Source organism: Lissotriton vulgaris, chromosome 4_1 (assembly GCF_964263255.1).
Source record: "Lissotriton vulgaris chromosome 4_1, aLisVul1.2, whole genome shotgun sequence".
In the NCBI taxonomy this organism is placed as follows: domain Eukaryota; kingdom Metazoa; phylum Chordata; class Amphibia; order Caudata; family Salamandridae; genus Lissotriton; species Lissotriton vulgaris.
This window is the reverse complement of record NC_141691.1, coordinates 132,046,946-132,072,620: the sequence shown is the minus strand read 5'-3', so window position 1 is coordinate 132,072,620 and position 25,675 is coordinate 132,046,946. Positions and strand designations below refer to the sequence as shown.

Sequence of the window (25,675 nt, the reverse complement as noted above, 5' to 3'; positions counted from 1 at the left end):
ACGACCCCAAAAACTCCCACAGGGCCTCGAAAGCCAGAGGCAGACTCTCGAAAGGCAGAGTCCAAAGCCTCGAAAGGAGCACCGGCGCCGAAAAGTTCGACGGCCGAAGCTGCATCCTCCGAAAAAGAGCCCAGCGGATCCTTCGACAAGGACTCCCGGAGGCCGAAGACCAGCGAAAAGCAAAGGTCGTCGAAGCAAGCCCCCGAAAAGGGTCTTCGACTTCGAAGGAAAAGGAGCTGAAGAAAGCTTCGACGTCCACGCCGCCGCCGAAGGGAGCGGCCGAAACGCTTGACGACGACCAGGCCGCAGAGATGCTGAGAAAGAAAAGAAGGCTCAAGGCCGAAATGGAGAACATCCTCCAGAGAAAGAAAGACTTCGACGAAAGAATGAGAAGTTACAAGATCCCCTCGAGGCCGGCAACGTCCGTCGCTGAGGTGACAGAGCAGGAGGAGTTCGACGTCGAAGAGCCGCCGAAAACTCCGGAGCTCTCGGAGCAAGAAGAAGAAGAGGACCTCTATTATACAGAAGGTGATTACGGGGACCAGCAGTCAAGCTACGTACGGCTCAGGTTCCTCGACGGCCCAAGACTAGGATTGGCAGGACATCGAGGCCCAAAACCCAGAGGAGGCGATGGAGACATATCCTTCGAGGCCTTCGCCACCGGATGACATCGGGGCATACAAGGAGGTCGTCAGGAAGGCAGCAGCAGCTTATGGGGTTAAGCTAGAGAAGGAGAAGCCAAAAGCAGATTTCCTGCTGGAAACATTGCTCCCCACACAGGCAAGAAGCCAATTCCTTCCCATGCTGAAAAGTATCACAGACCAGGGGAAGGAAGCCTTCAAGGACCCGGCTACATGCAGATCAGTAACGCCGAGGACGGAAATGAAATACAAATTCTCCTCACAGGACCCAGCTTATATCAAGGGGTCCGTCACAGCAGATTCAATTATCGCTGCGACGGCCAGAAGAAGGGCCAACGTCCCAACAACATCTGGGCCTCCACCTGACAAGGAAAGCAGGAGGATGGACCTAACGGGGAGGAAAATAGAGAGAAACGCCGCAACGCACTGGCGGATGGCGAACTCAAATGCCCTCCTAAACAGACATCAATACCAACATTGGGATGTGATGGGGCAATTGCTCAAGCACCTCCCGGAACAATACCGTGAGAGGGCATCACACCTTGTGGAAGAAGGGAAAAGCATTGCTAACTTGTGCCTGAAGACAGCCTTGGATGGGGCTGAAACATCCAGCAGATTGATGGCTATAGGCATCACAGAGAGAAGGCAAGCCTGGCTCAGGATCTCAGGCTTCAAAGCTGAGGTTCAGAACAACATCCTGAACACACCCTTCAATGGTGAAACACTGTTAGGAGCCCCAGTTGATGAGAAGCTCACACAACTGAAGAAGGACAAAAAGACGGCAAGGTCCATGGGGGCCCTGCAATTCAGGGGGATGAGAAGGGGCACTCCTACGCGGAGGCCAAACGGCAGAGGTGGAAACCAGCGAGGAGAATCACACCAGGCGTTCCACCAGGGACAACAGAGGCCAGTCCTTTCGATCAAGAGGAAACTGGAGAGGACAGAGAAGAAGAGGAGGTGAACAACCCCCTCTAAGTGACTGCACACGAGAAAAGGTGCTCACCCACTCGAACCCTCCGGGGGAAGAGCACGGAAAAACAAAGAGGAGAGGGCTACACGGACAAGACACAAAAGAACATGTAACTCCAGTAGGAGGCAGGCTAAGATTTTTTCTCCACGAGTGGAGAAAAATCACCACAGACAAGTGGATACTGAACATCATGCAGTTCGGATACTGCATAGAACTGCTAAAGAATCCACCAAACAGAAAGCCAAAGAGAAGAGAGCACTCGGGAACAGAGCTGCGACTGCTTCAAAAGGAAGCTCAAGAACTACTCCTCAAAGAGGCCATCGAAACGGTCCCATTCAAAGAACGGAACAGAGGAGTGTACTCAAACTACTTCCTGGTACTAAAGGTGGACGAAAGCCTAAGACCCATCCTGGACCTACGGTTCCTAAACAAATACGTAAAGACACAAAAATTCAAGATGACGTGCCTACAAGAAGTCATCCCACAGATAAAGGCCGGGGACTTCTTGTCCACCATAGACCTCAAGGCTGCGTACCTGCACATCCCCATGAACAGGCAGCACAAGCACATGCTACGGTTCACAGTGAACAACGATCACTACCAATTCACAACCCTGGCTTTCAGTCTAAAATCCGCACCAAGGGTGTTCACCAAATGCCTCGCGGCAGTGGCCGCGCATCTGCGAATTGAGGGGATACACGTGTACCCCTACCTCGACAACTGGCTCGTAAAGGCAAGCTCTTACAGGACATGCAAAGATCACGCACAGCAAGTCACGAGAACGCTTAACAGGCCTGGGTTTCTCCATACACTGGGGAAAATGCTCAATGGAACCGGAGCAGGTGAAGATCTTCTTGGGAGCTCAAATCGACACCGTCCAATGCAGGGTGTCACCCAGCGAAAAGAGAACACTCTGCCTACTGAGGGAGAAACGCCACTACCAGAAGGGGCGAGCTCTGACAGTGAGGGCAGTGAGCAAGATCTTGGGGATGATGGCGTCATGCATACACCTGGTCCCCAATGTAAGCCTACAGATGAGACCGCTCCAATAGTGGCTACAATAGCAATGGTCACAAGCTACAGGAAGTTGGGAGGATCTAGTGGTTGTAACGCACAGGCTGCAGGAAGAAATAAGGTGGTGGACCAAGGAAAGGATAACAGTAGGGAAACCTCTAACACCACCGGACCCAACAGTGACCATTACCACAGACGCATCCCAGAAGGGGTTGGGCGCACACATGAACAAGCTCAGAGTGAGGGGCCTGTGGAGCCCTACAGATGCGGTCAGACACATCAATTAGCTGGAGCTGAAAACAGTGTTGCTAGCACTCAAGGCCTTCCAGAAACACCTGTACAGACAGAAGGTGCTGATACAAACAGACAACACCACAACGACGGTGTCAGGAGAAAATATAAAATCGTCAAAGCTGGCAAAGAAATAGTCTACCACAGTAGGTGAAAGTGGAACTACTTCATTAGGTAGATCAATTGTGCACAGATGAGAAGCATCGCCGTCCGCTTCATTCGCATTAGCAACGTTTGCAGTAGACGGTACCTGTGTGCCTGTTGTTCCGTGTACCTCACCATTAGATGTAGTTGCTGGTGAGATCTCTATGAATGCCGTCATCAGGATTGGCAGCCGTTGGGGGTAACACGATGCATGAGCCGTTACCGGACCTAGCAAAGCGTCAACATCCGTTGGCAGTGCTGATAGTGTAAGATAAACGTCCAACACGCATTCTTCTCCTCAAAGCAGGCATCGTAGAACAGGTAAGATGCAATCTTGCCAGATTGGTCTGAACGAAAGAAACCATGTGGTATTCAGATCTTTTAAATGAGCCATGGCAAGAATCTGTAATTCTGTCACGGTACCGCATGGCCAAAAGAGCGTTCTCCATGGTAGTGTGGGTATCGCAGGTGACTGGACTTGCCATATCGGAGCAGAAGAAACAAAAATAGAATTCCTGCTACGAGTCCCAAAATGAGAGGCAGGCCGCCGAACACAGAGGGCAGGAAATTTGGGAAAATGCCTAGGACTGCTTCAAAGGGTGCTAACAGTCCAGAAAAAACTGTCTTAAATACATGTACAATACCACTCGTATCAGACATGTTTAAGATACGACCTAACATTTCTGCGAAATGTATTGGACAGTTTGTTGATAATAGGGCATGTATCTCCGCAGAAGTCCTTGCTACTTGCAGATCATATGTTTCTCTGGACGAGGTCAGTGGCACAGTTTTTTGCAAAAGAATGGCTTATATTCTGCTTAAAGTATCAATTCGTATAGAAGAGATATTCAGTGAAGGCCATAGTGGTGTCTCCACGTCTGTCTTGCTTTTAAGAAACAATACTTGCATACAACAAGTGACCCTGGCTGACACACTAACGAGATAGGCTATACATGGCATCATTCCACAACAGCAGTGGTCACTCAACATTATGTAGCTACCATTGGACAGCTGCCTAAAAACTGGGTCTATCACCGCTGCTGGAGAACCGTGCAGGTGGCAAGAAAGGTTATTTGATGTATCCTTGCAGGCTCCGTGTAAATTAATACCTTGACACAAAAGTGTACCGCTTAGTGAGTTCTTACAATTTTGTCCACTAGGAAATACCTCCTTTCCCCCACTCCAATATTTGTGTGTGTATGGTAAATTCCAGGTTGACTTAATCTACTCTTTACCCAACCTTTCATACAGGACAGCTGGTATGTGTCTTAAGCAATACTGAAACTGGAAAATCGTCACTGGTATCGTGATGGTGCCATGTATTATACATTCCACAACTGGCTTCTTGGAAACAGTTAATGGCAATCTTTCCAGTTTTTCTATGCTCAGCACCGTATAGTCTGTTCCTCTTTGTGCCAAAGAGATTTGTTTATCTGTAAGGTTAAATACAGTAAACAATGACGTGGTGTTGATTAGACCCCATGGCACGTAGCCTGACCAGAGATTTTGTAACGTCCAGCCTAGCAGCATTATAGAACGTAATTGAGACTGACCACGTTGTAACATTAGCAAGTCCAACATTAGCAAGTCCTGCTCTATTATGTCTATGGCAGAGGATAAAATGCTGTCCAAAGAATAAATTCTGGAGGACAGAGCCGTTAACCCGTTGTCCACTACAGAGAGAGCTTTCTCTAAATGAATACGATCAATTTCTCGTATTCTTTCTGCAGTTTCCATTTGCGTGACTTTTCATGCTTCATTGTAAGCAGAGTGTATGAAAAGTTTTTGACGTGGTTTACGAGGTCCAAGTAGGAAGTCTCTCAAATCAACGCCATCTTTAAGTAAACTTAAGTGTTGTTTAACTTCTGGAAGTGTGGATTTCTGTAGCCACTCAAGGCATAGTTTTACTACACTGTATGTTGTAACTATCCCTGGATGTTGTCCCTGGGAATATCTTGGATCTGGCCTAGTTTTGTTCAAGAATCTATCTTGACAGTTATTCGTGTCTGTGGGGCAGATAAACATTTTTTTCCAATCAGGATTAGTTCTGTTCTGTTGTAAAATATAGTTTACGTCTACCTCCTCATCTGTAGTTCCATTACTATCCGGTGTGGGGTTAGGTATGGACGGTTTGTTTAAATCTCTTATCTTAGCAAAGCCAAGACAAGATGTTTGTTGAACAGTGTCTTTTACAAACATTATTTTGTTCTGGGATAATGCAGGCTCTGAATAAGGCTTCAAAACCTTGCACCTGCCAGTCTTTTGTGCCCCAGACAGTTTTCGTCTCAATGTTGTCTTTCCAAAAGTTAAAACCTAATGTAGATAGCTGAGCATAAAAGGTTGCAGAATAAATTTCTTTAGTATTAGTCAACATGTTTTTCATTCCTGTCTTATTCAGATGTTTGGGAAAAAAAAGTTTCTGGATTTGTGACCTTAAACCCTGAGAAGTATGGAAACTTTTCATAAAATGGTTTTGAACTGCCTTTTGGCGGTGTTGGACAATGTTCCCATTGATTATAAGTAGGGCTCCCGGTTTTCCGTTTAAACAGATTTTTACATATAAATACAGACGGAAAAATATTTTTCTTCCGTCTATTTATACATAGAAACGGAATAATACGACCAAATTGGAGTATGAGAATTGCTCGATCAAGCTCCAGCCCAAGGTTGCCTCCCCACGCCCCTCTTCCTGATTTCCCTGTATGCCTGCCCACTTTAACACCTGCTGGGCCATTAATCTTTGATAAATCACAAAAAAGTGCCTACACCCGACATGCTTAACCAAAATTATTTAAATGGAATGGGCAAGCGCAGTGTAGGAGTTATTTACTTTATCAAATTTTTCTATACCTTTGTCAAAATTTCACCAAAAAGGAAAATACATTCATAATATTTACATTACAGTACATGACTATTTACAACCACATATTTACAAATTTCATACATTCCACAAACAAAACTTTTTACAAATACACATGAAAGATTTATAATTTCATTAAATCGAATCACAAAGGAAAAAACAAAGTCAAAACAAAGGAGCAAAGCCAAAATAACTTATAAAATCAGCCTTGACTGATTCAAAAACTCTTAATGATATTGCTTGCTCCTTCTGGTGTGCCGACGTGTTTCTAGTCCAGGGAAATCAGTTCCCGGACTGTCATCAGGGCTTTGTCAGTTTTCTGTATAGAATGCAGAAAGACATTTAGGATTTATTACTAATTTGCTACCTTCTCCTATATCATGTTTTGCACAGTTCATTTTCTGAAGGAAGTACCTGTCTTTAGTAGGTCATTCCCTTGAAGGTCAACAAAACGAAAAAAGGCTTTGAATCAGCCTATTTTATTCAAAGAGAGACCGTTTCAAACAACGGGGCGTTATCTCATTATCTGCAATGAGAGAAACGTTTTTTTTCCAGAGTTGGGATTAGGTTTTATTGAGAAATTCAAAAGGGGGAATACCCTGTTATGTTCATACCTTTTACACAGAGCTCAAGGTGATGTGCGTCGCCGTCAGGTGGTGTTGTATTGTAATTTCACTCGAAGATTCTAACAAAAAGAATGAATGCGGGCGTATATTAAAGGTGCATGCTTCCAACCATGTGTGGGGCATTGTCTTGAATCAATATACTGTCTATCATACCTTTACTTGTGCATGAAGTCGATATTCAAAATGCAGCATGCAAATTTTCTTTTATTTCATTGCCGCGTGTGCCCAGTACAATCTGAAGCGGAAAACACTTCTATAAGAATATCGCACTATAAACACGATAATTGAAGCAAGTGTACCATGACATACCTGCTTGTATGCTGGCACCTCCCTCACCTTGAATGGCCGTTTTTCTTTTACTATATTAGCTCGACACGGCAGTAAAATAAAAGAAAATTTGCATGCAGCATTTTGAATATCGACTTCATGCACAAGTAACAGGATATTGCCTTTGCATTGTTGGTTGAGTTTTTAACTGGATTTTATGGTGAGGAGAATCCTCATCCCATCCTACGTGATTTTTATATAATGCTGGAGCCTGGCTACAGCCCATTTTCTGGCATAGGTGTATTTTTTATTAATTGGAATGTGATTAGAGAAGGCTGGCATAATGATCTCTTTGCCATGTGGGCACTCCCTGACAAATTCAGGTGGCCAGTCTTGTTCAGGTAGAAGAATGTCATAACCCTTAAATAGCTTCTCCCAAAAGAGTGCTTTTATTTTTCTAGTTATGTCCCCCTCCATGCGGAGTGGTTCTTGATATAACTTATATGGTGCAATAACCCTGGTGTCGGCAGTTTCAACTTGAATGCATTCATTCAAGTCCACTGCCTCCAGATGATACTTGAGGATCTTGCGAGCTATGATGACTTCTGCTGCGCTGTCTAGCATTGTCTGAGCCCACTCCCCGTTCTTGAGCTGTGTCCTCAAGATCCTCAGCATGTCTGATTTTTAGACTTGCTACCTTCTTCTTGGTGAATTGAGTTCTCTGGGCGTGGCTTAAGAGTCCTTTTCTGAGCGGTTCAAAAATCTAACCTACAAATTCCAGAGAAGCTCGTGATTTTTGCTCATTATTTATGGCAGCTGCATGGCAATTTGGCCTCGCATGCCTGTCTTTTTAGAAGACAGCATGCAATAGGCCATAGGCTGTAGAGTTGCTCTGCTTCCTGCATATTCCGTGCGGACACGTGCAGCAGAAGGCTATATTTCTTCAATTACCAGCTGTCATGGCTCGCGGTAATTGAAGACAGATGCTGGGCGCGCGTGCACCATTCTTTGCTGTCTGCTCTCGGAAGCCTCGGAACTGTATTTGGCATTCCTGGAGCGTGTGCATTTTTTCCTGTTGTCAGCAGATGATTATTCAGCATAGCCAGTATGAGGCGCGGGAAAATGAGCTGCCCTTACAAGAAGTACTTTTGCATTTTTTAAAACGTGCGTGTTTTTAAAGTGTGATTGCGTTTTCAGTGTTATTCGAAACTGTCCGGCTTTTCTTTTAAATGAACATCTATCTGCTATTACTAACTACACCAAGCACTTGATTGTCATTAATTTGAGCTTCTGCATAAACACTTTTTGTGACAAAATGTTGGTCGAGCTTACAGCAACGTTTTCCAGTCATTGTGTATTTAGTTGAGGTCCCCGATATTGTGAATCTTTTTGATTCCTTGTGTGTGTCTAACCGTGTGACAGAAATCGAAGGGCCAGGAAACATTTTGAATGCCACTCACAATTAAACATCGTGTTGTTATCTTTTGTTGCATTAGCCATTATTTTGTACATGCGTATTCAATGTAACAGTGTGTGTGTTAAGTGACACTGATAGGCGGCACTTTTCAAGGTGCTACTGCTGTCAAAGAGGCAGGCTCGAGGGTGCAGAAACAGAACGTCTTCTGTCTGGTGCAGGCTCGTCCATGCGGCCTAACTCCAGTCCTCACCCAATTGCCTTTGTGCCCTTGCTCCTCACCCCATCTGCCCATAAGTCACGGCCCCTCCCTCAGTCTGCCCGTCTCTCATGGCTCCTCATCTAGTCTGTGCCTCTGCCCTCGCGCATCAAGCGCCTCTTCCAGTCTGTGCATGCACCACAGCTCTTCACCCAGTCTGGGTGCACAGCCGTTCCTCTAGTCTGGCTGCCCAGCTCCTTCACCGGTCTGCCTGTGTGCCACAGCTCCCCTTCCAACCTCGGAGCCCCTTCTCTGCCCCGACATGTAAGTGTCCACGTGTCACAGCTCCTCACCCAGCCTGTCCGTGTGCCCCACTTTCTCACCCAGCATGGCCACGTGTCCCAGCTCCTCACCCCGCCTGCCCCTGTGCCTATTTCCTCACCCAGCCTGCCAGTGTGCCCACCTCCTCACCCAGCCTGTTCTTGTGCCCATCCTCCTCACCCAGCCTGTCTGTGTGCCCTAGCTTCTAATCCAGCCTGTCCATGTGCTATAGCTCCTCATCCAACCTCGGTGCCCCTTCTTTTCCCTGACATCTTAGCTAAGTGTCCACGTGCCCTAGGTCTTCATCCAACCTGTCCACGTGCTGTTGCTTTTAATCCAGCCTGTCCATGTACCCCAGCTCCTCATCCAGCCAGTCCATGTACCCCAGCTCCACCCCCAGCCTGTCCGTGTACTCCAGCTGCACCCCAGCCTGTCAGTGTACCCCAGCTCCACCCCCAGCCTGTCCATGTACCCAAGCTCCACCCCAGCCTGTCCTTATACCCCAGCAGCTCACATAGCCTGTCTGTGTACCCCTGCTCCACCTCCAGCCTGTCTGTATGCCCCAGCTCCTCATCAAGCCTGTCAATGTGCCCCACCTTCTCACCCAGCCTGTCGGTGTACCCCAGCACCTCACCCAGCCTGTCTATGTACCCCAGCTCCTCACTGAGCCTGTCCGTGTACCCCAGCTCCTCATACAGACTGACCATGTACTAGGCCCGGCTCTCGCATGTTTTCTTTGGGAGGGCCGTAAAGAAGCTTCCTCATCCACTATGCCATGTGCCACAACGTTTCAGAGTGCTGTGTGCTGTTGAGGACGGAGTGCTGTTGAGGGCGGAGTGCTGTTGAGGGCGGAGTGCTGTTGAGGGCGGAGTGCTGTTGAGGGCGGAGTGCTGTTGAGGGCAGAGTGCTGTTGAGGGCAGAGTGCTGTTGAGGGCAGAGTGCTGTTGAGGGCAGAGTGCTGTTGAGGGCAGAGTGCTGTTGAGGGCAGAGTGCTGTTGAGGGCAGAGTGCTGTTGAGGGCAGAGTGCTGTTGAGGGCAGAGTGCTGTTGAGGGCAGAGTGCTGTTGAGGGCAGAGTGCTGTTGAGGGCAGAGTGCTGTTGAGGGCAGAGTGCTGTTGAGGGCAGAGTGCTGTTGAGGGCAGAGTGCTGTTGAGGGCAGAGTGCTGTGTGCTGTTGAGGGCAGAGTGCTGTGTGCTACTGTGTGCTGTGGAGGGCAGCGTGCTGTGTGCTGTTGAGGGCAGAGTGCTGTGTGCTGTGTGACTGTTCCAGAGAGAGCAGGGTATGCTTGTGCGCTTACACGGTGCACTGACACACAGGGGCTAAAACAAAGAACAGCTGAACACATGTCTTGTTACACAAGGTTCCAAAACACAAAGGTAGGTTACACTATGCTTAATGCCACAAACCTCACGCTATATACGGCTGAAAAATAGCACAAGCGAGGATAATGAAATTCAACAGTACTGCGAAAGCATGGCTTACATTACAAACAAAGTCTTGCAGTTGCCCATTGTAAATGACAATGCCATTTATTTAACAATTCAGCTATTGGCAATGTAAATGACAATGCCATTTATTTATGATTTAAAGAAAAAAAAGAAATGTCATGAGCAATGCCAATAGCTCTACCTTTAATGATGCAGAGACCATTGCATTGTAAATGCTTGTTAATAAAGACCTTTTCAGGATTTTCTGTTAGTTCGGGTTTTACTGGTTTTCCCCCCAAACTATCTCTTCCTAGTTCTTCCTAGGATTTTTCAATAATTCTTGCAAGTTCATATGGTTGCTCTGTTGTATCAGTTTCTTTTAGTTTTTGGCGGATTGCCACGGATGCTGCTTCACCTTGGATGTTAGCTAATAGTATAGCCGAGACCTGTTTGAAATCTATTAGTAACTTCATACTAAGATTTAAGGCAGGTTCTGGTCCATATTCATTTTGAATCCGTCTTAGGACGCCTGGTATTACCGCCATAGACTGAACACCATGTCTTTTTGTGTAGATTGAAGCAAAGACTGTACCCCAAGTGTCACAGTCCTCCACGTGTGGTGCGATCCCCATTGGCAAACAGATTGTCAGAATTCTGTGTTTTTCATGAGGTGTACTATCAGGAAATACTGCCTCTATTTGAGTAATTTTTTTGAGCTAACCAGAACGGAATTTGTGCAGGCAATTTACCAATGACTGATTGTATAGTCTGTGGTGTAATTTTGTTTGTGTTCCCCTGTTGAGGGGTGTGCTTGCGGAATCCTTATAGTAGGTTGGACTGTTAAAGTCCGCATGCCATATTGAACCAACTGTCTTTGTATTGCTTGCTTTCTTCGTACCGCTTTTGGCCGCCATAAGTGTGGCAGGGTATGCTCAGACGCGAGTCCCTTGCTCACTTTGCCACTGGATTCAAGCAAGCCGGGCTGAAGACGGCTGGAATGCCAGAAACCGGTCCTCGGAAGCTTGTTTCCGGTCCAGGGAAGACATGGCTTGGCAGTTCGGGCTGGACTGTTCCCATGAGGCACAAGGTCAGACTGATTTGTATATAACCATGTCTGAACTGGGGTGGCAGAGTGGGCTAAAGAACGGTGATGGATTAAACCCAGATCTTTTGACTGGGTGTGAGTGTTTGATTGATTCAGATGCTTCGTCCATCACCACCCCCTTTTGTACCGCCTATGTCCACCTGCACATTTGTGCAGCATGGACAACAGAGTCAACTAGTTGCCTTTTTTTAATACAATACTAGAAATCAAACCAAATCTTAAAATGCAAGGCGTATGAGAGGCAAAATGTATACACAGTAAATTACAGGGTCTAGGTTTTGAAAAAATGAGTCCACATTGCTTTTTGTTGCCTTGGAGTGTCTTTATTACAGGTATGCTTGATTTTCATAGATGCACAGCCAACCTGTTTCGCCCAGACATGGGCTTCTACAGGGGGATATAAGGGTGCTGTACTCTCGCCAGGGGAATAACATGAGATCCGCAAAAGTTCTGGTCCGTGTCGGGACGCAGAAAAAAAGAGAAGTTACCTTATATTGAAAAGGTAACTAATGGTCCATGGAGTGAGCGATCATGTTTTTCTGTCTCTGCCGTGACGGTCCATGTCACAGGCAAGGGGTGTTTGTAAAAGCACTTTCATGCGTGATCAGTGTCCGGTGGCATCTGGTCCTGGCGGGATGGAGTCTGAAAGTTTAACTTCATATCAGAGGGAGAATGGATCACTTGTCCTGTGAAATCAGGGTCTTGGTTGTGTTGGAACCGTATAAAAACCCTCATACATGTACACAGGCAAATGGTGGTATATCTTGGTTCTCCGCCTTGGTGTACCGTTACAGCATCATCATAGGGTTTTTAGATAGTACTTTTGCTGTCCACCCCGGAGGTAGACCAACTGAACTTTAGAACAAAAATTTTCTTTAGAAAAATAGTGATGTGAGAAATTAAAAATATGAAGGTGGTGCATGTGTAGACAAAGTTACTAGTCTACCGCACTAGTAGGTCAACATGTTTCAGCCTATTTTAGTAAGGCTTTCGTCAGAAGATCTGTTGTTTCTGACACTTAAGAGTACCATCTTCTGTCTTCCTCGTTGTTCTATCCCTATGTGCAGAGTCCCAGTAGACCGTGTACCGGGATGCCGCACATAGAGACAGAACAAGTCACTGACTTGTGAGAATCGAACTAGGTTCTTATACCACTCTACGGCATGCCGAGGAAGCCAGAAGACGGCACTCTTAAGTTTCGGTAGACTAGTAACTGGGTCTATACACACGCACCAATTTCATATTTTTAATTTCTCACATCACCGTTTTTCTAAATAAATTTTGCGTTATAAAGTGATGTAGGGAATTTTAACCTCACTGCACTTGAGCACCAACACGCCCTCTTTTTAATCTCTAGACACTACTGGCAAATCAGTTGGTCTACCTCCAGGTGGAGGACAGCATATGTACTATCTAAAAACACTATGATGATGCTGTAACAGTACACCAAGGGGGAGAACCAAGAATTACCGCCATTTGCCTCTGTACGCGTATGAGGGTTTTTATACGGTTCCAACACGACCAAGACCCTGATTTCACAGGACAAGTGATCCATTCTCCCCCTGATTTTCTGAACGAACTATTGGAAGCCGAATAGATCACAGCTTCTTATTCCCTCCCCATTAATTAGTACATACATGTTTAACTTTATGGTCAAGTGGCAGCTGTCCATCTGAGGTGGGCAATATTCTAGAAGAATAGTGGCTTGACTGGGCAGTGCAATCCTACAGAATCCTGGCTGCCTTTTCCATTAGTAGCAGATCTTAAAATGCTGGTTTAGTATTTAGCAGCAATCACAACATTTTTCATTAATCTAAAAGACTGTGCAGTTATTGGCTGCCTGGTATGTTCTCCAAACATTCACAGAGCACATCTCCGGCCTGGGATAAGCCTTGCTGTAGTAACAAGAGTACGGTGGATTTGAGAGATTACATTATGGAAATATCTTTTTTCATTATTTTTTTCTTAATTAATTGCAAGCCAACCGTACAACAACAGACGTTCTGGGATCATCTAAAACGGCTGTGACATTGCCCCAAAGTATGATTAATTTGAGAGGTACTGAGGGAAAAAAACACCTTTAGGAAATCTGAAATTCACTTGTCTTCCCCCAAAAAAACTGATCTAGCCATTTCAGGTGCATCCTCTGTGAATCCGGATTAACCAAAATCTATGTAAAATTAGAACTGCTGGCCAACATGTCAAATCGTGCCTTATAAACCCTTGTTAAGTTCTACTAGATAGTGTAACAGCTCCTTAATACGTCACATTTAACTTATTTTAAAAATCAGTGATTACAGTATTTAAGTAATGCATGTATTGATGCAAAGTAGAGAAAACATTGAGTCTATCTCACCTTTTCAAAGCTTAAGCAATATTTTGTCAATGACCTGCACTAAGTCATAGCCTCCCATTTTTTTGGCTTGCATTTTCATGGCGAGGAGTGCAGGATAGATGATAATATAATGACAAAGATTATTTTTAAATTAATATTCTCCTTTTTTATTAGATATGTTTATCAAGATTTTTACAGAATGCAGTTACAATTCAAATCAGGTGCAAATAAGATACAAGGGGGGTATTAACTGACTTCAAATACAAAATACTACATATTTAGGAAAACATTACAATTGGTCTGAGAGGGTATGCATACCCTGGATCTTGAAGTGACTAGCATATACAGCACGGCACAGGAAAGAAAAGCCTCTCCCAAGTCAAACAGTCAGGGTACAGCTGTAATGACCATAACACTCCATGGCAGTGAAATCAAACATGTATAAGCTAATTAATTATGAGCACATAGGAACACAAGTAAAGATTATGGGAAAAGGTAGGACAAGGTGGGATGAGTGTAAGGTGGAAACAAGGAGGGTTCACGGTCTCTCAATACCAGTCCAATTCACCTTGGGTGAGTTACCATCTTCACGATGAAAATAAAGTGTTCTTTAGTACAAAATCTCAATAAAGACACAATTGAACAGTACAGATACAAATAATGTGACTTGAGTAGGCATGCTGGGTCTCGCATGGTTTATAGTTCGGTAGCGTCACTGGTGTCCATTTTGGGATTTAATGCAGTTTGAAGGGCATTCAAGATCATGTCCCAGTTGGATGAAATGGGGAATTTACGCAGTCCTAGGGTGTCCTCCCTGCGGAGAGATACTCCTTCCGCTCTAGCCCAGTTGAGGATGGACTTTGACCAGGCCATTATAGATGGTGGTTCACATGATTTCCTGTGCTTCATAATGAGACGTTTGGCTACTATAAAGCTGAAGTCCAGAAAACGTGTAGTACCCCAGTGCTTTTTATCTCTCGGGATTATAACCAATATACAAACCTCCCATGTGCATGGAAGGTGCTGTTCAATGCAGACAAACAAATGGTGTGTGATGCCCTCCCAATATTGCCGTATTGAAGGAAATGACCATAACATATGTAAAATATCAGCGTAAGTTTGGTTGCAACGGGGGCAATCCGCATGTTAATTTAATATTCTCATTTGGACAACTTTCATTTCATTCAACCTTTCTAACAACATCAAGGGTTGACGCTATAAGCCTGGTCATCTGGCATGTTCAATAGAGATGAGAGGAGTGTAGAACATGTTAAGCAGAACACTGACAGATAATAAGTTTGGATCCGCTGAATAAAAACTGATGGTATACTCAACCTGATCTAGATATTGTCCATGCCACCCAATTAGATGCCTTCAAGGCATCAAAGAATATCACAGAAAATGGCTTACTTTGGGCCTCTGCTCACTCCAGTGCAGCAACAGCAGCACTGACAAGAAAAGTAGTGTACCTGCCCAGGACACTACTGGCTGCCAGAAGGAAATAGTCATACTCATTGAATTAGTGGACTAAGAGATAAACAAAATATCTGTGTCACTATCAAAAAATGAAATGGGGTGATAGGAGGGACACACTTCCCTTTTCTCAAAAATAGGCTTATCGCCGTGATTGGGAGGAGTGGGAGGAGGAGAGCCAGAAAGGATACCTATGAAGTGTTCCAACAGTACTGGTTTAAGTGTTGTTGCAATGGTCTTAACAGGTGTTCTGCAACTGCATCCCAAAACCGGCTGCTTTACCATTTTACAGGTTCTTAAGAATACTTAAGAACTCTATAAGAGCATACATTTTAATGATTTCCTGTGCCAAGACTTCTGGGACTCTTTGTAGCCTAAAATGTCCCAATCATTGAGAATATTTAACTGGGTAGTTCAAAGCTGGGCCTTCTGTGACTAGAAGTAAAAAAATACATTAAGTATTTTATTGGGTTTGGATCAAGCCCTGAACATCACACATCTTGGAGACAGAAGGAAGTGGAAACAGGCGATCTGTTCAATAGCATCAAACCTCTTAGCCAGAAAGCTATGGATGTGTACCCTGGTTCTGTCCATTATAAGTCCCTGTAGCTGTGTTTTCTGCAGGTGAAGATATAAAAAAAAGCCTATGGTAATATACAGTCTAGGTTAGCAGCAGTGGCAGCGTTCCTAAATGCTCCATCATGTATTTTTTTTCCCGCTGTGAGAATGAAAGATTTACACTGCCCTGCAGAGGACCACTGAGCTCATAAAAAATACCTTAACAGTCAATTTGAGAGTATACCGTGCTATTTCTGGGATGCTGAGACATAAAGCATTTTAGCTCTCTATAGAAAGACAGTATTCACTCACGTTGGTCCACACATATTGTATTTGAAAATGTCCTGCAGAACTAAAACCCTGTGTCAATGGTATATGGTCGGATAGAACCATGGGGTGTACTTGGAAAGTACAACCAGAAACCATGTCCTTGAGTATGATAGACTGATGAACGTAGAGTGATCCCATCACTTGACCATGAAGATGCCTCCAAGAATCAGCCAACCCAAATAAGTGACTATTTTCTGCTATTGAACCTTTTGTAATGGGGTGCCTATTGCTACCATTAAGTCTGTGTCCAGGAGTATGTTAATATTGCCCCAGATGAAAGATCTCTTCACCTTACCCACACATAGCAAGAGCAACAACTTAAATAGTTTCAGTTGTCCACTTAGGACCATAAAGCGAACGTCTTAGGTAAATTACTCAGCATTCTCTAGTCTCTGGACTACTGGTGCGGACATGCATTGTAAAGTAGAAATGGGTATAGTGACAGGACCCGACTGCCCATTTATTGCATTGGACATTTCCCTGGTGAGCTGAAGCCGATGGATGCTAGTTTTTTTAGGTCCAAGGTCACTGCTGGCACCTCTGCCACTCACTAGCGCTTCCCCAGATTAAATGACATCAAGCACATCAGAAACTTTAGGGGAGGGAAAGGGAAAAAACAGAGACTAGAAAGAAGGTGAGGGATTGATGAGAGAGGAAGAAGGGGACCGGCTGGTTTGAACATTTTTTAGCAAGGCTGCTTTTGGTTTGAAGAAGGGTCATGTGCATTGACTCTTATACAGACAGAATGAGATACAACGGCTGGTAGAACAGAAGCTAACCCCAATGCTTGTACAGCAGTAATCGAGAAAGGAAATTTTGCCCGGTGTAAGATATGAAGCACAGCGTGCCACCAGGCATCTTTTAGGCCTGTATTTAGTCCATTATTGTTCAAAGTCAAAGGATGAACTATAGCCAAAAATCATTTAGATTTCCTCTCTTGTCCCCTCATTTTGCCCCCCGGACTTTTATATACCGCGAATTTGACCCAAAGGTATCGGAGCGCTTCATATGAGCACCAGTTGTGTTACAGACAGAAACATTCATTTTTCAGGCAAGGGGAGACTAAGTGATTTGCCCAGTATCAGAGGATCTTGAGCATCCCTGCCGAGACTCGTACCCGGTTCACCAGCTTCGATGTCGACTGCTCTAGCTGGAAGGCCACATCCCCATCTCCTGTTAGATCTTTCATATTCATGCTTTTCACGCCTCCACCAACCTGGCAGTTTAACATTTTTCAAAGAGAATAATGGCTAAAGGGCCGAGAAGGCAAGCTACAGTTTTGTGGTGTGCTCATTTCGGAGGCAAAGAGCTTGTAGGTGCAAATCAAACTGATAGAGGTCAATTTGATCAACATATAATTATTAGTAAGACTGGGAAGAGTAATAGTGCGATGGTGTCCTGAATAGCTCCAACACTCAAATTGATTCAATGGGTTAGTAAGTGTGGTTAGAAATGTCTCCCTCCGGATCTGGTTTATCGCACTGCACCAATATATCCGTTACCCCCCTAGAGACTTCCGGACAGAAGTAGCTGCTGGAAAGATGGAAGAGCAAGGCTTCTCCATCGCACGCTCTCCTGCCATTATCTATTTTTATTAAACAACATTGGTCCCCAACATTGGAAAATTTCAGCACACAATGAAATATAGACAGAATCAATCTATATTTTTAGAAAGGCATGTCCAGCCGGACAGTGGTCTTTCAGAGTTTTTACTTCAAATGTATGTATTCAAATCACATGAAAAATGCCTTCCAACAGTCAACCAGAGTGGGCCACAAGCCTGTGTCCAGTACTAACAGAGCAAGTACATAGGGTTGATATACGGAGCAAAGAAGGGCTTTTTAAGGCAAAGCGAAGTACTCTATTAATAATGCAGTTGTACAGAGTATCACAGTTAAGCACATCACATCCTATAGTAATCACAGTTAATATATGTGCTTATAAACATTATTAATAGAGTACTTCGCTTTGCCTTAAAAAGCCCTTCTTTGCTCTGTATATCAACCCTATGTACTTGCTCTGTTAGTACTGGACACAGGCTTGTGGCCCACTCTGGTTGACTGTTGGAAGGCATTTTTCATGTGATTTGAATACATACATTTGAAGTAAAAACTCTGAAAGACCACTGTCCGGCTGGACATGCCTTTCTAAAAATATAGATTGATTCTGTCTATATTTCATTGTGTGCTGAAATTTTCCAATGTTGGGGACCAATGTTGTTTAATAAAAGTATGTTCCCCGAGGTCCCTGCTGACTAAAATTGGGGTCCCTTGTTGTTGTTGAACTGCCATTATCTATGGCAATTGATTCTGGAGGTGAACCATCAACACCACTTAGTGACCACTTTATCTGTCTGCAGGATAAGGTGGAGGCTGTTGGGCCTAATCTGAGGGTCATGAGCTGGAATATAGCAGGAATCGCCAGGAAAATAGCTCTTCCAGACTGGAATACCCAGGTGGAGTCTTACACTATTTGTATCTTCCAGGAAACATGGAGCCTTGAACCTAACCATAAGATTGGCTACTCAACGTATTTTTTACCTGCAGTTTTGTCACCATCGGGGAGGGGTCGGCCATCGGGGGCCCTTCTCATATGGGTGAGCATTTCCCTGGGCTGCAGCATCACTCAAAAACATAGTAACTCACCTGATATCCTTAGGATTTCATTAAGAGGATCAGGCAGCGGGAGGTCTCTTGACATATTTAATGTATATGCCAGGGGTACCAAAGGTAGCTCTTTGTCCCCCACAGTAGCACTGCTGGAAAAAGCTCTTGGTGATACCTGTGATGGCACACAAGTACTGATTGTGGGGGACTTCAACTGTACGTTTGAGCCCCTTGCGGCTGAAGACATTCTAGATGTCACTGAGGATGACTCCAGGAGTGGTATACCCTTATTAGCGATTCAACCAATTAAAAGATGGACACAGAGGGCGATTCAGTTGAATGCTATGACCCTGGAGTATGGCTTACGAGCATTAAATGGCAGAACTACTTCAGATCCCTTGGGCGCCCACACATACAATAGGGCAAATCACACGTCTAGGATTGACTACATTCTCCTTGACTTATCTCTTTGGCAATTTGTCCTAGATATGGTAGTAATACCTACTGTAGACAGCGATCACAACCTGCTGTCTTTAACCCTAAAGCATCTATGGGTAAAACATAATAGCTTACCTTTACTGCGCAATCTAAAGTCCACATCTATAATTATCCCATCCAATTGTGGAAGGAACCTTAAATGGCGCAAAGTTGCCCTAGATGAGGCAAAAGTTCAGGCTGTAGGACAACTTGTGGATGCCTCGCTAAGTGAGATGGAGATGTACTCTTTAGAACATTCTGACCTCTCCAGAGTTACGTCACTTTTCTAGGAGACACTAAAATCGGTAGGAAACCTATTTGTGGCGCAAACACATGGGGGTAGGGCAACAGGGCGCCAGAGAACCAATGTGAAGCAGGGATGGTACACACTCAAAATGTAGACAGAAGAAATCTGCCCTAATTGAGGCTGTCAAGGCGAAGGTACAACCTCTGATCCAGCAAGCCAGGAAAGAATATAATTGGGTGGTTGCAAATGCCAAAAAAGAGTGGGAGGATACATATTGGCAAACACTTAGAGAGCTACCAAAACATATCGATAAGGAAAGGGTCTGAGGGAATTTTAAAGACCTAGCCTAGGTTAACACCCCCTGAACAGTATATAAACAACAAAGAAACCTAGGGTTCTAGAAAAGATGATAAATAGATTATCTCATTACTATTGATGACAGCTTGAGATAATCTATTTATCCTCTTTTCTAGACCCCTAGGTTTCTTTGTTGTTTTTAAAAACACTTAGAGAGGCCAGTGCTGGGCGGGATGCAGGCCGTTTCTGGAGCGCTATAAGGGCAAGGCACTGGGCAGACCTGGTTTGACCACTTTTCAAGCCTCTATTCTTGTCAGTTAGGAACCGCTATTACTTCCGCTCCTTGCAGCCCCTTAATACTACCTGGAAAAAATACTGTATTCCCATTTACAGTTAAGGAGGGTGAATACGCGATTAGCTGCATTGTGCCCCAAAAGGCAGCTGGCCCTGATGGAATCCCTGGGGCCTTGCTTCGGTCTAATCTGCCGCAATGGGGGAAGCTTATTCATACCCTACTTACTGCAATTGATAAAGGTGCCGCTATCCCCGAATCTTGGAAGGGGGCTGAGGTTGTCCCCATTTTTAAAAAGGGCCAGAGGGCGGACCCAGCCAATTATCGCCCAATAAGCTTATTAGATTCGACCCAGAAGGTTGTGGGGAAGGTGCTGCTCGAGAGAATCCTCCAATGGGCTAAAGATAATGAGGTTCTCTCTGATTATCAAGCGGGTTTTCGGGCTGGCACCGGCACTATAGAGCAGGCTTTCAGGCTATTGTTGACTTATTGGAAAGTGGTTGTCATAGGCAAAGGCAGTCTTTATCTTAAGTAAGCAAGTAAGTAAATCGTTTATTGTGATGATTATTTAAAATCTTACAATATTACACATCTCAGACAAAGACTAAAAACTATGTTCTCGAATAAAAACACTAAAAATGTCATTTTGTAAGTAATTAAATGTCTACAATAGGAATTACATCTAATTTGCTTTTAACTAGCATTAAAAACTTTACAAAGATAGCGTTTAAAATAATGTCGTTCGGGTTCATGCAATTGATCAAGGCCTGTCTACATGTCCTTATGCCACGTACTTTGAAGGGAAACTTTAGTATCGATTTCCTCTCCTGTAAAAGCGTGGGACAGATACAGAGAAGATGAAGCATATCTTCCTCACCGTTGTCACACAGTCTGCATTTCTTTTGCGTTTTCGGTCTCTCCCACGGGGGAAGGTGACAGTCTTTATCTTGCATTCATCGACTTAAAGACTGCCTTTGACCTTGTGCCCAGAGGACTACTATGGAGAGTGTTGGCAGATATGGGGATTCCCCTTAACATCTTGTCTATTCTAGTGAGGCTACATGAAGGTAACTTCGCGAAAGTGAGGTGGGGCACCGAGGGACAGAAAACGAATAGGATACCGGTGGGTAACAGGGGCGCTGTATAAGGAGCAGCGATCTGTCACGACTCGACCGATTGCACCTGTTATTGACATTTATAAGGCAAAGGGTGTTAGTTCTGCCCTCTACGGTGCAGAGCTTTGGGGCACGTCCAACATAGATTTACTGTCAAGGTCTGAGAATAAATTCTTGAGGGGAATTATGTCACTTCCGCAGAGTACCCCAATGATACCCCTGTTGCTTGACCTAGGTTGCTAACCCATCAATGATCTGGCAAAACTCCGGCCGTTGCTCCTATGGGCTAGACTGTGGCGAGTCCCAGAACTTGCTAAGTATGCGAAGGGGCTAGCGGAAGTAATGTCAATGGTGGGATGGCAAAAAATAAAATGGCTTAAAGATGTTAAACATCTCCTTGGTAAGCTAGGTCTTAGCGAAGCCTGGGATAGTCGGTCTTCTCCCCCAAAAGCGACTATAAAGACCCTCTACTGGAATTGGGTTACCAACAGAGTTAGTACTGACCCAACCCTTGGCAGGTTAACGGAAGAGTTCCTAAGACATAAGGATGTACCATCTCAGGAACTCTACCTAGATCTGGTATGGAAATCTTATGATAGGGCCCTATATTTTAGGTTTAGGGTAGGGTCTCTTCCAGTGCGCGCCTTAACTGCCCATTGGAAGCCCCCGTCCCAAACAACTCCTTTTTGCCCCTTTTGCCAAACTAGCGTAGAGACAGTACCGCATATCTTGTTTGTCTGTCCGGCCTACGTTCGCCCCAGGCAAGCGTGGCTCAAACCTATATGTCGGGCTATGGGCACTAGGCACTCAAGTGAGGCACTCCGTATTTTAATATCGGACACTCGCCCACTGTATGTTTGTGGTTTTTCTAAATTTTTATCCTGGACATGGTCCATTAGATTCAAAAGGCTAGCATATAATGTTTAATTTGCTTCTTAATCGAAGGATTAACCTCAAATTTAACATTTTTAACTTTGTTTTTATTCTTCTTGATATTTAAAGATTTAAAAAAAAAAAAATTTAATTTTTGGGAAAAAATGTTTACAACTAATGGTTAACTTAAATGTGTCTTTGCGTAAATTTCTTTTTATATTAATGTGATGCTTTTATGATTTGATTTATCGAAATAAAGCCTTTGAACTGGGTTAGAAATGTAAACCTCGTATAAAATGGAGACAAATTTAGATAGTGACTGGTGAAATATACAAAGGGGCAGATTTATGAGGCCGTTGCGCCTCTTTGCGCCGCAATTGCGTCACTTTATTTGACGCAACTGCTGCGCAAACAATGCGCCCTATTTACAACGTGACGCATCTAGGAGATGTGTCACGTTGTAAAGCACTGCGCCATAAGGAGGCGTTTCTGCGCAGGAACGCCTCCTGAAAGTGGCTGAGTGAAATCTATGAGATTTCACTCAGTCACTTTCAGGGCAATGCTGCGTCAAAACCCTGCGCCTGCTTGAAGCAGGCGTAGGTCTTGACGCAGCATTGTGCAGATGGTGTACCCCCGAGCCTTGCTGGAACTGCGCCGCGCTTGCGACGCAACTCCAGCAATGCGCCACATTTCCGGCACAGATGCGTCACGCATCTGTGCCGTTTTTGCACCATGGTGCGCCGCATTATAAATGCGGCACACCATGGGTGGCAGGGCTGTGGCGCACGTTAACTGGTGCATCCCTGGGGATGCGCCAGTTAACATAAATCTGCCCCAAAGTTCTTTAATTGGCGGGTTCTTAAATCCCCGATTACCGTGCTTTACAGCACTCCTCATTGACACTATTCGGTATAGTCTAAATAATGGCAAAAGTTAAAAGATTTTTCACACTACATACTTTTGAAGGTACCATGCTGCAAATTTACCGAACCTGTTAAATGCAATAGGTATAGGCATTCAGAAAGTGCAAATCCGAGCATGTTTTATTTGCCTCCAGAAAACCATTCATGGAATGAGCTTCTGCGTTGTAAAAACGAATAGAGTTAAAAAAAAACATTTTTAACCTCACATGCGTGTATTTACAAAGAGAAGATCAAAGATGAAACGAGGGGATAATTACGTGATATTATAGTGATAAGTTTAACATGTGGACGAGTGGCTATAACATACCATGCTTCATACAAACAAATTATCACGCGTCCTACAGGGCTGGTGCTTAGCAGCAGTGAGCAGTTGTAAACACTAACAACTGCCTGCTCTCATTAGAAACCAATTCACAAGACCAGACCAGACCCATAGCAGCAATGCACACAGAACGGAGCTTAGGCATCATTGACACAAAAGGGGGACTAAAAGAACTACAGACACGCGGGAGTTCTCCGACAAACCAGGCAGTTGTGTTGTACCGTATACTGTTTCTAAACAGACCAAAGAGAGTCTCTAACCTACAGTAGCGGGAAAAATTGACTGATATGTGCATTCCACAAGTTCCAAATACTTATAGTACCTACTGGCCCATAACAGTTCGAGTATTCTGTGTTAATACTAGTCACGTATCCGTTTTCAATATGTGCTCACCTTAGGATTTTATTTTATTTTAAATAATGTCATAATAATAAATGTGCAAAGCTTTATATAGGCATTTCGTCGGACGACACCATCAAATAACCCACTTCAAGATGGCCGACAAGTGTACCTAATAGCTTAAACGAGGCAGTTGCTATGGCAGTCTTTCCTCTCTGTCCATATCTCCCCCGCCCCTCACTCCCCGTTCTCCTTCTTACACCGTGATATGTCCAGCGCCCCTGACGATAACGGGATCCGGTGCGTATCTTAGTAGATGCTCGTCGCTAACCACTCGATTGCCCCTCTCTCCCGTCGCAGCTGTCTCCTCTTCGTCCTCATCCAGCTCGTAGATGGTGTCGAAGTCCGCCATGTTGGGCAGCAGGACGCTCATGACGTCGGCTGCCACCGCGAGGCGGCGTGTATGCGCGAGGCGCTGTGACGAGCGGGCGAGGGCGGCGGTTAGAGTTCCTTGGGAGGGGAGGCGCGTGCGCGTGGCCCGCCTGTCCTGTTCCTCACGACCACGCGCCCAATATATGTGATGAGAGTAGTGTGCTGGCTCCGTGCAGTAGCTAACAGGCACGAACTTGAAATGAGGGGTAAGATTTCTAAAGATAGACTCCCCCCTCCTACTCCGCCTAGAGAGATATGTGCCTCACTGTTCGTCAGCTAGGACGTTATTATATTTAATATACTGTAGTAATTATATTTTTCCATCAATTTTTGGGGATTTCCGTGTTTTTGCCGATATTGTGCCAAACCACGCGGACGTACAATAAGTTATACTGAGGGCAGTGTCGGCTTAAAAAAAAATGTTTCTTAGTAGTTGCTTAACAATGACGTATTAGCACATTATTGCAAGGGACAATAACTACACGCAGATGTGCTTTGCATATTTGCTGCCTAACAAGTTCTCTAGGACCATGGGTGATGTGCTTCTCCTGCCCGCTTTTTTTTCCTTTGAATTCTTGGACTTGTAGTGTTTGTTACCCCCATTATTAAACCGGCCTTTTATAAAATAAAATAAAAACCTGAACTGGAGCAGCACGTCACACATAGGAAATGGACAGTTATGTATTTACTAACGTTTTGTTACCAAAAAAGAGTGTAATTTTGAACTTTCAGAAATAGCAATTGGTATTGGCGATGCACACACACTTCAACATCGCACAAAGCGGCCACAGCACCATCAGACTCACCACAGACCTCTGAATTAACATCACTAGATACCTTAAGAGACAAGCAGTCTGCTTGAGCATTCTTCCACCCAGGAATGTGAGAGACACAGTACCGATATTCTTGGAGTCTAGAAGCAAGTCTGGCCAGCCTTGCAGATCTTTTGCCAGCACCACCAGGGCTAAGTACCTTGACTAAGGGTTCGTGGTCTGTACGAATACAGAAGTCAACACCCCACAAAAAGGTCCTGGAGTGCTCAACCGACCAGGTAGCTGCCATAGCCTTACACTCGATGACGGAGAGCGTGAAGCAAAAGTCACAGTTCTTTCACCACCTATGTGCACTTGGGAAAGCACAGCACCAAGTCCACAAGCACTAGCATCCACAGTCAACAAGCATTTGCAATGCAATAGGTCTCGCATTAGGAAAGTTTGAGCTATTGGTATTGTAAATGACACATTTTTTTTATTCATTGTTTTGTTTTTGAAAATAGCTAAATTAATAGCTTTGGCATTAAATGCCAATAGTTATACATTTCGCAAATGTGACACCTATAGCATTTGTAATGCAATATGTGTTGTATTTATGTAACTTACATGTATTGAAATTACAAATAACAATGGCTTTTAATTTTTTAAAATAATTAATACTTAAATAAAAGTTGATACCAGAGAAAAGGGTTTTGAGTTTTCGGGATCTAAAGGCGCTCAAGCAAAAATAAACGTAATAAGTACTTGTCAGCAGTAATGGTGCAAGAGGGTAGGGGAGACCCTTGAGAACCCCTCAATTAAGGCATGACAAATTCACCCTTGCACACATGAACAAAAAATCCTGCGCACTCAGAGAGTCTCAACAGCAATGTGACAGTAAATAGGATTGCATAAAAGAGAAATTTTGTCCAACATCGTTTTTCATGGAGATTCATGTATCTCTCCTTTTTATTAGGTCATCAAATTAGCAATAATATACAGCCAGCTGACACGTGTTTCGTTGTA

At 44.4% G+C, this 25,675-nt stretch overlaps 1 protein-coding gene across 1 annotated transcript in view; it reads right to left on the bottom strand.

Moving 5' to 3' along the window:
• Window positions 1-23,964, bottom strand: part of LOC147718467 (cysteine-rich hydrophobic domain-containing protein 1-like) — a 293,993-nt gene extending 270,029 nt beyond the window's left edge. The window contains exon 1 of the mRNA XM_086918388.1: window positions 23,726-23,964. Coding sequence (XP_086774514.1) covers window positions 23,726-23,898 — 173 coding nt within the window. The 5' untranslated portion in view covers window positions 23,899-23,964. The remainder of the gene's footprint in view (window positions 1-23,725) is intronic.
• Between the last annotated feature and the right edge of the window lie 1,711 nt (window positions 23,965-25,675).